Source organism: Callorhinus ursinus, unplaced genomic scaffold, assembly GCF_003265705.2.
Source record: "Callorhinus ursinus isolate GAN/ISIS: 27379988/994484 unplaced genomic scaffold, GSC_fseal_2.0 scaffold13, whole genome shotgun sequence".
NCBI classification, from domain to species: Eukaryota; Metazoa; Chordata; class Mammalia; order Carnivora; family Otariidae; genus Callorhinus; species Callorhinus ursinus.
The window spans coordinates 3,941,526-3,953,774 of record NW_027397075.1 but is presented as its reverse complement, the minus strand read 5'-3'; the positions used below and the strand labels follow the sequence as shown (position 1 = coordinate 3,953,774).

At 42.2% G+C, this 12,249-nt stretch overlaps 1 protein-coding gene across 2 annotated transcripts in view; it reads left to right on the top strand.

Moving 5' to 3' along the window:
- The window catches only part of BFAR (bifunctional apoptosis regulator), a 29,653-nt gene that overhangs the window by 2,276 nt on the left and 15,128 nt on the right, over nt 1-12,249 (top strand). The window contains exon 2 of one of the 2 annotated variants that reach the window (XM_025855569.2): nt 10,180-10,336. In XM_025855569.2, coding sequence (XP_025711354.1) covers nt 10,302-10,336 — 35 coding nt within the window. In that variant the 5' untranslated portion in view covers nt 10,180-10,301. Of the gene's footprint in view, nt 1-10,179; nt 10,516-12,249 lie in introns of both variants that reach the window. The other variant, XM_025855568.2, reaches the window with a different exon arrangement.

The window sequence follows — 12,249 nt, the reverse complement described above, 5'->3', positions numbered from 1 at the left end:
TTGCTCACACCTTACCCATACCTTGTCTGAAACATATATTTAGGTATATACATTTATTAGTATGTAACAGCTCTCTAGGCCCCAAACCTCTGTTTGCATAGAATCTCCTAAGGGGCTTGTTGAAAATGTACATTCCTGGGCCTCTCTCTCAGATACCCTTATTCAGGTTCACCAAACTTCAGGTGTTTCTGTCAGATGTTCTACAGAAATTACTGTCATAGGGAGTCAGATACTTGTTGATTTGATTTTCATCTACAAATATCCAGAACCCATCTTTGTGCCAGCTTCTTCAGGAACGATGATAGAATTCTGTGGCTTGATACCTGATCTCAAGGAGCTCAGGATGTGATTTGGAGAGGGAAAGACTGCTCAAACTGATAATTGCAGTATGCTTGCTAACCAGTATTTTTATCACAAGTTATTGGACATCTACAGCATTTAACACAGGACAGGTCGTTGAGTATATGCCACATAACAGAAACGAAAGCGGACGGTCTCACGGAGAGCCAAGACACCTGTCTAGTTTGTTCTCTTGCCCAGCACCACTCAGGAGCAATAAATCTTGAGGCCTCAAAGTTCAGGCAGCAAGTCAACCTCCTGTGAGCTAGCTAGCTACCTTTGCCCTAGTAATTATTTCTGACTCCTTCCAAAAAGAAAGTCTGTCTAGGGGCGCCTGGGTGGTTCAGTCGTTAAGCGTCTGCCTTCGGCTCAGGTCATGAACTCTGGGTCCTGGGATTGAACCCCACATTGGGCTCCCTGCTAGGCAGGAAGCCTGCTTCTCCCTCTCCCACTCCCCCTGCTTGTGTTCCTTCTCTCGCTCTCTCTCTCTCTGTCAAATAAATAAATAAAATCCTTAAAAAAAAAAAAAAAGAAAGAAAGAAAGTCTATTTGGACAAGAGTTGGTAAGAGCCCAGAAATGCTTCTCGTATGAATGAAAGCCAATTTCTGCCACCTACAAGAAATGCACATATTATTCTCTCTTTATTGCCATTTCTGACCCTTGCCTTGCTTACATTTGGGCACATTTCTTTTTATTTAACAGTCACTAGATGTGTGCAGTCACTCTTCGGACATTTAAAATGTCTATAGTATTCTATCAGTGTTTATAGTGTTGTCCCCAGAAGTAGACCCGTGGTGCCAAAAATAGGCATTGCTATTTCTTTCTTTTTTTTTTTTTTTAAGTTTGTGTGTTTATTTATTTAAGTGATCTCTACACCCATCATGGGGCTGGAACTCATGATCCTGAGAACAGGAGTCACATGCTCTTCCAACTGAGCAAGCCAGACACCCCCCCCACCCCTGTTTGTGTTGTGACTGTTCCTGCTTATTTATCTCAATGGGAACCCATGCTCACCCTAACAGCCATAAGCTGGAGTTTATGTTCCAAAATGCAGTGTTGTCATATCCTAGTTTATTTCCTTCAGTTTGGACTTCTCAACTTCATAGTAGCAGCATAAAGGAGCAAATTAGTCCTTTGATCCATTAACTATTACTGATTACCTCGTTGGAATAACGTAGTGTTACGAGGTCAGGCTTTAACTCAGACCATGATTCAACACCTGGCTCTGCCCTATATTAATGAGGCCTCCATTTTCTCTTCTGTAAAATGGAGATGAGCGTAATAATTATCTCATAGGATTACCTTTCACATTATAGGGACTCAGTAAATATTAGCATTGTCATTAATCTTTGTTGTCAAGTAATAGGTAATGAAAAGAAATAAATAGCCTAATTAAAGGCCCATATAAAGCCAGAATGTTTGTATTCTTGCAGTGAAACATCTTTGCTAAGTAATGATTGAGATATTTTCAGGCTGCAATTCCAATAAATTAGCCCTCCAAAGGATTATTCCTAAAACCTTAGGTATGTACTGTCGTCACAATTAATGTTTTGTTGAATAAACAGGTAGAACTGTAATTATATACCACTGAACAAAGCAGTTGGAAGATTATAACTTCTGAAGAGTTAACAATTGTTACGTGAATTCTGTATAAGCTAAGGTATAAAAATTCTCCACTTAAACTCAGAATTAATGGATTCTTTTTTGATAAATTCAATGCAAATTATTGTATTAACTGCTGTTGGGGTGACTAAGGAATCGAACAGGTGACAGCATTGCCCCCTCCTCCTTCCAGAGAGTAGCCCTCTAGATGAATCCACAGATAAGTACTTGACCAAGTCAAACAGTTGTCCTTCCAAGGGAGCAGTAGCGAAGTTCCTTGCAGGTTCTTTAATCGGCCAGAATAATTGGGAGACTATTTGTATCCCAGCCTTTTTTCTTCCTGCATAGAGTTTTCAGATAACTATAGCCTGTCGGTTAGGTGTTTCTTTGGGGAAACACAGAAAAGGTTACAGTGATAGAGATCTTGGAATTGCCCAAGTAATCAAACTGTGATCATTGTTTCCTATCAGTTGTGCCAACAGACCATGCCCATGAACATTTTCGAAAAGGTCAACTGTACAGTTTTTTCATGTCATATTTCACATATTCATGTTTTCTAAAACTTTATGCCATTTCTTGACACTGAAATTTTAGAAATGGTATTTTCCTCAGGAAGTAGTATCTTTCCAGGTGTTTTAAAAGTTACATTGGTGAGATGTCAGAACAAGTTGTTGATTATACGGCATGAGCATGAGAACAACTTTTGAGATTCCTCACTTACACGGTTCGAAAAGTGTCACACACCTGGACGTGGAAGAAGAGACCACATTTACTGAACACTTCCTATGTGCTGGTGCTTACTTAACATGTGTCTCCTTAATGCTCATGACAGCTTTGTGAGGTCGGCGGCGGTGACCCCATTCCTTATGTAGGCAAATGGGAGACTTAGAATGACTGATTTGCCCACAATCTCATGGCTCATAAATAGTGAGACTGGGACTCAGAACCTGTCTTCTGAAACCGAGGTGTATACGTCATTGTTATATGGTACAAATAAACCTTAGCTATTATCAGGAAAAAAAAATTACAGTTTCTTAAAACCAGGAAGTAAGTAACTCCAAAACATTAAAGCAGGTGTCTTAAAGGCCTATACTAAATATTTGATACATAGAGGAGCCCACAAACTCTCGCTTCATTCATTTTGACCTAGGTCCCTGGGGATATGATGAGACTAAAGCCAACTTAGAATTTTTAGACTTGCCCTCAGATTCATCCAGAGCCTTTCACACATGGAATCTACTGAACAGGGGTGTCTGGCCTCCGATTATAAAACAGAATATAAGCAGTAATTTAGAAAACTTTGTGGAAGACCTCAGAGGCACTTTCTTAGCAATGATGGTAAACAACCTGCCTGCAGATCAAGAGACAGGAAAACTATAAGCTGATAGAACTCCTTAAGCTTGCTAGCCTAAGACCAGTTAACCTAGAAACCTCATACATTCATCAGTAGACTCTGAAGGCATCAACCATGGGAGAGGTCATAAAGACACAGATATTCACACAAATATGCCCAAGGTCGGGAAGGAAACAGAAATTGAAAACAGATGGGTGAGGACTAGCAAACCAGAGCGGACATGCCCTATCCGTGCAGCTGCTGAGTTTCTCAGCTCGAGCTGTTTCCTGTCACTCCATATGACATCCCAGTCTTGCCAGGTCTTCTGACTTTTTTCAACAGAAGCCAGGAGTCTGGATTTTTATGTGGAATCAGTTTTTTTTTTTTTAATACCAGCACTAAATTCAAGAGAAGGGAGAGAGGAGGAGGAAGGAGAGAGGGGGTTAGGGAGAGAGGGAGAAAGAGCAACACCATATGAAAGCCTGTCCAAAGGCCAGATGTCACCACAGTGGAGTGGTGGCTGCCCATGTGGAGACTGTTCCAAGACACAAAGGGTGGAAGCTCATGGCAATAATATTTACCTCACCTTGGAAAGGCTCACCTGGGTTCATTATAACCACTCTAGGAAGCAGAGGGCTGTAGAACATTTAAAAAGTCTTTATCCTGGGGGCACCAGGGTGGCTCATTCGGTTAAGTGTCCAACTCTTGATTTCAGCTCAGGTCATAATCTCAGGGTTGGGAGATCAAGCCCCACTTCAGGCTCTGCACTCAGCGGGGAATCTGCTTGAGATTCTCTCCTTCTCCCTTTCCTCCTGCTTGCACTCTCTCCCTCCCTCCCTCCCTCCCTCCCTCCCCCCCTCCAAAATAAATAAATCTTTAATGGGGCGCCTGGGTGGCTCAGTCGGTCAAGTGTCTGCCTTCGGTTCAGGTCATGATCCCAGGGTCCTGGGATCGAGCTCCACATGGGGCTCCCTGCTCAGTGGGGAGTCTGCTTCTCCCTTTCCCTTTCCCTCTCCCTCTGCCCTCTGCTCATGCTCCCTCTGTCTCAAATAAATAAATAAATAAAATCTTTTATCCTGGGGCTCCTGGGTGGCTCAGTCAGTTAAACCTCTGACTCTTGGTTTCGACTCAAGTCATAATCTCAGGGTCATGAGATGGAGCCCTGCATGGGGCTTCACACTCAGCAGGGAGTCTGCTTGGGATTCTCTCCCTTTCCCTCTCCCTACCCCTCTGTTCCTTCCCACTGCATGGGTGCGCTCTCCCTCTCTCACACACACACAAATAAATAAAATCTTTAAAAATTAAAAAAAAAGGTCTTTATCTTGGTAGATAAACAGTAGCTTTTAACTTTATTTGGATCTTGATCCTCTTTGAGAACCTAATAAAACAATAGATTTCCTTCAGGCAAGTGCTCATGTTACTCACTCCTGTGCACAAACATAAGCCTGTCATGTAATTTCAGAGCACACACAGACCCCTCGACTCGCCTCTGCAGATAGCAGTTGAAGACCCAAATTTTTATTCAGACACCACAGCTCTTCAGAGTGACTCAGGCCCCAGAGGTTTGCCATACTCTTCAATTCTGTGCCATTCAACCTGTCATTTTAAACTTGTCTCTGTTTGCAGTTTTGCAGACTTTTCCAAACTCAGGCATTCTTCCGCCTTAGTTTTGAACTAGGTAATTAACACTTGTCATTTCATGTGACGCTTGTACACAAACCAAAGTGTATCCCTGTGAACAGGGCACAGGGGGTAGATAATGGACTGAATCTCCTCCCCCAGTCCTCTCCGGAGCCTTGGGAGACAGAGAAAGAAGACAATAGGCCACAGGGACATTCTAATGCTTCCTTGTGAAGGAACCCGGAAAGAGCCAGCAAAACCCTCTCCCAGCTCCCGCTGTGGGCTGAGTTTATAGAGAACATCTCTTAAACATCCTCAAGAACATTGGCTTTCTCAAAGAGGCCTTTAATCATTGCCAGCGCAGGAGGGTGTGTTGACCCACAGCTTGGAACTTTGGTGTCTGCGCTACATTTTATCACTTAAGAGGTACTTTCTTCCTCCGAAAGTGCTGTTTTCCTTCATGGAAGTAACCCAAAAGCAGACAGAAATAGCAAAAGATCAACTGACTTTGGTTAAGATGTGTACTCTTTCTCTGTTAGCGTTCACATTTTGAATGTAGGGTAACCCGAAACCAGCCACGTTCCTAAGAGGTAATCAAAGTCTATGCAGTTTCTAGTTTGTTAAAGACAGTTTTGAGACAAAACTAGTGGCCACTTCAGCTTTTCAAAATAGGACTTAAAAATACATTTCAGATGCCATTGTGTGGTTTGTTTTCTCTCATAAATAAACTTTCAGAGCTGGTAAGGTAGGGAATGGCTTCTAGTGTTTGTTTGTTTTTTTAATATTTTATTTATTTGGCAGAGCACAAGCAGGTGGGAGGGGTAAAGAGAGAGGGAGAAGCAGACTCCCCACTGAGCAGGGAACCCGATGCAGCACTCGATCCCTGGACCCTGGGATCCTGACCTGAGCCAAAGGCAGACACTTAACCAACTGAACCACCCAGACGCTCTTACCTTCTAGTTCCAAAAGGCTAATTGGTGAGGGGCTCAGTCTGTTAAGCATCTGCCTTTGGCTCGGGTCATCATCTCGGAGTCCTGGGATCGAGCCCTACATCGGGCTCCTTGCTCAGCGGAAGAGTCTGCTTCTCCCTCTGCCTGTGCCTCTGTCCCCCACTCATGCACTCTCTCTCTCTCTCTCAGATAAATAAAATCCTTAAAAAAATAAAAGGCTAATTGCTAAGAAATGTATTTCAATACAAATTGTCATTGCTCTGCAAATTACTCTGAAATGTATACACTTCGCCTCATTCTTAACTCCCATCTACAGTTTTGTATCTCCAGCTGCTCACTCAACAATTGTACTTTGAAGTCTTATCATCACCTCAAACTTAAGTTTTCTAAAATTCCACTTCTTTCTGAGATCAGCCCCATGCGCTCACAGTGACCCATTTCTATCACAAGTACCTTTCTTCTTCCCTAGCTCTGACAACTAGGCAGCATCTTTGATCATTCTTTCCCTCTAGTCACTGGAGCCCATAAATTATTTTCTTAATGTCTCTCAGATACATTGATCCCTTTCTTTATCACATTTCATTCCTTTGCTCTTTTCATTTTTTGTCACCTTAGTCCTAGAAGTGACAAACATTTTACTTCTAAGTTATCCTAGTGTGGTCCTCCTACCTGAGGGGATTTATCGTACTCAAGCACAGCTTTGCTGATCTGATTGTCCCTGAAGCCTTTATGTGTTCCCATTGGCCCAGCTGTCATTAACTAGGCGCACAAGACCCCCATATCAGACCTGCAGCTCTGGGTCACTCGCCGCTCCCCATGAAAATGCTGACAGCAGTGCCCAAGTCAGGCCCCTCTTTTCTGACCCCATTCCCAGCTCTCACTGGGAGCCTCAGGATCTTTCCTCTGACCCTGAATCCAAATGAGATCCTAAATGTACCTAAAGGGCCTGCACAATGCCCAGCTCACAGGAGATGCCTAATAAATAGCAGTGGTTCAGGGCGCCTGGGTAGCTCATTTGGTTAAGCATCTACCTTTGGCTCATGTCATGATCTCAGGGTCCTGGGATCAGGCCCCATGTCTGCCTCTGCTCAGCGGGGAGTCTGCTTGTCCCTCTCCCTCTGCCCCTCCCTGCCTCCACTCATGCGCATGAACTCTCTCTAAAATAAATAAAATCTTAAAAAAATAATACTGATAAGCAAATAAATAAATAGCAGTGGGTCAATTATTATTTCCTGGGATAATGTTCTCATGGCAGCTGTTTAATCAGCATTAGCCAGATAAAGGAACTACTTTATCAAAATGATTCCTTTTTCTAAAAACCTATGTAAGATCTCCCACATCCTTAGCAATTTGAAGAGACTGCCCAAAGGAAAGCAACTTAGGAATTTTTTTAATGTTCCTAAACATACAAATAATAAATATGATTGATTATCAGAAATGATTTAAAGTTTGTCATTAAGAACATTTATTTGAAGTCTTCCAAAAAGAACAGTTTTTGGTTTTTGTTTTTTTTAAAGATTTTATTTATTTATTTGATAGAGAGAGACACAGCGAGAGAGGGAACACAAGCGGGGGGGGTGGGAGAAGGAGAAGCGGGCTTCCCGCCAAGCAGGGAGCCCGATGCGGGGCTCGATCCCAGGACCCTGAGATCATGACCTGAGCCAAAGGCAGACGCTTAACAACTGAGCCACCCAGGCGCCCCCAAAAAGAACAGTTTTGGGGGGTTTTTTTAAGATTTTATTTTTAAGTAACCTCTACACCCAGCATGGGGCTCAAACTCATAACTCCGAGATGAGAGTCTCATGCTTCACCACTGAGCCAGCTAGGCGCCCCAAAAAGAACAGTTTGGGCCTCACAGAAGGTTATTCCCTTCTTTACTATTACTTATTATTATGAATAACATTAATTTAATTATTATATTTTAAAATTGTATCTTATATTTAATCTTTTAACTTTATCTTTGCCTAATTATCTTTTTAGTACTGATGAGGAATCTCTATTCCTTAACTTTAACTTTAACACTGAGTTTAAAATTCAGTTGTTTATTCTTTGCGTTGAAAATCCCCCACTGGTGTTGGGCCAAAAGGAATATAACTTTTTTTTTTTTTACTATTTCATATATATTTTTACGATTATTGTAACGTTATACATTTTCATTAAGAACAACCTGATAAATACAGAAAACCAGAACCAAAAGAATCACAACCCTCCCCCACCCAACATATCCAGACCTGCTACAAATACTTCATTGTATTTTCTTCTAGTCTTTGTTTATAGATTTGCTTTTTTTTTTAAGGTTTTGTTTTATTTATTTTAGAGAGAGAGTAGGGGGAAGGCATAGAGGGAGAGGGAAAGAATCTTAGGCAGACTCTGCCCTGAGCACCAGCTGTCACTGGGGTCAGTCTCCAGACCTGAGATCAGGACCTGAGCAGAAACAGAGTCAGTCGCTCAACTGACTGAGCTACCCAGGTGCCCCTAGGTTGGCTTAAAATATAGTGCTCTATGTAAGTATAATACATCACTTTGTAAAAGGTGATACAATGCCCGTGGCTCAGTCAGTTGAGCATCCAGCTCTGGATTTCGGCTCAGGTCATGATCTCAGGGTCTTTAGATCCAGCCCCATGTCAGGCTCCAAGCTTAGTGCAGAATCTGCTGGGGTTGCTCTCTCCCACTCCCTCCTCTGCCCTTCCCCACTGTCCCTCTCACACGCACTAGTGTGCACACGCACTCGCTCTCTCTCGCTCTCTCAAATAAATAAGTAAATCTTTCAAAATAAATAATAAAAGGTGATACAATTTTCATGACTATATTTTTTTTAAAGATTTTATTTATTTAGAGAGAGAGAGAATGAGAGATAGCACGAGAGGGAAGAGGGTCAGAGGGAAAAGCAGACTCCCTGCTGAGCAGGGAGCCCGATGTGGGACTCGATCCCAGGACCTGAGCCGAGCAGTCGCTTAACCAACTGAGCCACCCAGGCGCCCCTCATGACTATATTTAAAAGCAGGTAAACTGCTACCATATATGCTTTACTTACCACATGCTAGACTCTGTATGAGGCACTTCACTTGCATTCTCACGTTTAATTCTTAAACCCTCCCAGTGGGGGTAAATGCTCTTACCACCCCCACTTATACATGAGGAAGCTGAGTCTCTAGGAAGTCCAGTCCCCACAGCTACTGAATGGCAGAAATGGAATAAGACCCCAGGCAACCGAGACCTGGAACCTGTTTCTTAACCACTGTACCTAGAATGTGTAAAAACTTGAGCCCTCTCTGCATGACCACCATGTGTGATGAAGAGCAATTGACTTCCCTTGTCTTCACAATAGCGAGGTGGAGAAACCCTTACCCGTCAGCGCCTCTACTGTAGTAATACCAGGAATACTGTGAATAATCATTTCATTAGCCCCTGTTTATGCCATATACCATCCTTGCCACTTAACTTTCAATGTCTCTAATCTTTACCAGAAGCCTTGAAGGTTTCTGTTAACCACCATTTCACAGTTGAGAACACAGGACTCAGAGAGCTCAAGTAACTTATGCGTAGTCAGAGCACGTGATTGGGGAGCTAGGATTCTAACTCCATGGTGTTCTGCACCATACTTCCACTCCATAAAACAATCTAAGACCCAGATAAGAACGAGAAGAGTATGGTCCTTTGCCGTTTGCTTACTACCAACATTGGCATGTTTCTGTGGCACCAGATTGGCCAAATCCAGAAGGCATGACGTGTGTTTGGATTGAAAGGGTATATCGAGCCCCAGGGGACTTGTTCTGGCACAGGGCACCTCAGAAAACGAGGTTTCACTCACTTTTTGGTACTTTATTCCTGTGGGAGCCTCTGCAATCACATGTTTATGAAATAATTACCTAACGAGAAGGCAGATTTGTCTGGATAAAAAAGGCATTATTTACATGAAGTACATCTGTTACTGCCAACTCCAGACATTTTACTGGCCCAAAAAACTGTTTTGTTTTGTTTTGTTTTGTTTTGTTTTGTTTTGTTTAAATCATACACACGAAAGGACTTGAGAAATTTAATTGGGAGAACTGAGGCCAGAGGAATTACATTTTCCAAGTAAGTTAGTGAAAGAGAAGGATCCAGGATTCTCCACTGCCCCCAAGTCCATTGAGCTTTCCACTACATTGTTTTGCTTCACCTAATTTTCAGAAGTATGACAGTGCAGAAAAATTCAGCAAGGTTTATTTGGTTTATGGAATGTGAATTTTTAGACATTAAGTTGGTCCCATATAAAAATCGCCTTTATGAGAATGGCAGTAATCTCGAACACCTGCTAAACTATTTGTCCCAGTTCTGTTGTCTTTTTTTTCTAGATTTAATGATGCTTTGCAACAGTCTATAAGTCTGAAGCTTTCTGTGCCTGTGCATCCCAGAATTTGCTAAGATATGGAGGAGCCTCCGCAGAACGATCTGAACACGATGACCCACGAGAAGGATGACCCTCTCCAGAGCACCAGCCCTCAGATTTCTGTTAGTGAATTTTCTTGCCACTGCTGTTACGACATCCTGGTTAACCCCACCACCTTGAACTGTGGGCATAGCTTCTGCCGGCACTGCCTAGCTTTGTGGTGGGCCTCTTCAAAGAAAACAGAGTGTCCAGAATGCAGAGAAAAATGGGAAGGTTTCCCTAAAGTCAATATTCTCCTCAGGTAATGCTCAGTCCATATGGGTAGCCCATGCAGCTAGCACCGTGTGCTTTCTCTTCATGGGAGCAGCCAAGCTTGAGAGGGCCAGAGGCAAAGAGCCGCCCCCCTCCATGGTCATTCTAGATCTGCTGGTGTGTGAGTTGGGGAGCCCAGGGACTGCAAATCCAGACTCCCTTCCTCACAGGTGATCATGATCTGTTTGTGATTGTTTATCATAAAGGAGAAAAAGAAATTCTGGGTATCAGACCATTGCTTATAATCCTTTGTCATATAACACTTTTTATTGATTTGTATCTACCGCGGACACCCTAGGTCTAATAGAGAAAGTAGTATAACTGCACAATTCTGTACAAATCAGTTTGATGCTGATTTTCATCATCTTTGACTAAATTCTGTTCCAGTTTTCATATCAATAGAGGTAGCTTCTCATGCATAGTCTGATACAACAAATGGCAAGACCTTTCAGATAGTAGGTTCTTTTCTGCTTCTGTCCATAATATTTATAATGTACCTGTGAGGTCTTTGAGGCTAAAATCCTTGCTTTTCGGGCGCCTGGGTGGCTCAGTTGGTTAAGCGACTGCCTTCGGCTCGGGTCATGATCCTGGAGTCCCGGGATCGAGTCCCGCATCGGGCTCCCCGCTCGGTGGGGAGTCTGCTTCTCCCTCTGACCCTCTTCCCTCTCGTGCTCTCTATCTCTCATTCTCTCTCTCTCAAATAAATAAATAAAATTTAAAAAAATAAATAAATAAAATAAAATAAAATCCTTGCTTTTCTTCTGTTGCCTTCTTGATACCAACAGAGTACCAGAAAGCTCTCTGAAAACATTAACCTAACATTCTCTTTTTCATTTGAGATATATTTACAGATACTTTGCTCTCATCTGTCAGCCTGGTTTACCTGAAGGTTGCTTTTAAATTGAAGGAAGATTCTTTGATTATGTGTAATTGCAAATGGAGAGCCCTATAGTAGGACCTAATGGTCTTCCTCTTACTACTCAACTCCACTTGTTTTCTTTTTTATGAATTAATTTTTTTTTAAACTTTTTATTTATTTATTCATGAGAGACAGAGAGAGAGAGAGAGGCAGAGGGAGAAGCAGGCTCCCAAGGAGCAGGGAGCCCGATGCGGGACTCGATCCCAGGACCCTGGGATCATGACCTGAGCCGAAGGCCGACGCTTAACCATCTGAGCCACCCAGGCACCCTGAATTAATTTTTAATAACATACGCAATATATAGATACCTTCAATTGCTTATATTCTTTTTAAAAAATTAGAATTATTACTAATAAAGTTAAAGACCCCGTTGACCTCTTTCCCTATCTTGCCATCCTTCCTTCCTTTTTGCCCCAGAGTCATTTCAGTTATGACTTAGTTATGATTTCCTTCAGATTTTTAAAAATACTTTTATACATATGTGTGCCAATAGGAAATCCAAATATTTCCTCACATCTGTGGTGTACTATCTGTATGGTTCTACAGTTTACTGTTTTCATTCAACGATATGTATGTCTTAAATGTACCCATCTAGATACACGTGATACCCAGTAAATTCATTTTTAAAACCATGTAGCATTCCATTGTGTGAATAGACCATGTTTTATTTAACTGTTTCTCTAACCATCGACATGTAAGTTGTTTCTCATTTTTTGCTGTTACCAACAGGGCCATAACCAACCTTCTTGTCCATTCTTCTGAAGTGCTTGTATATTATTAAATGTTGACTGTTAGTTTGATTTT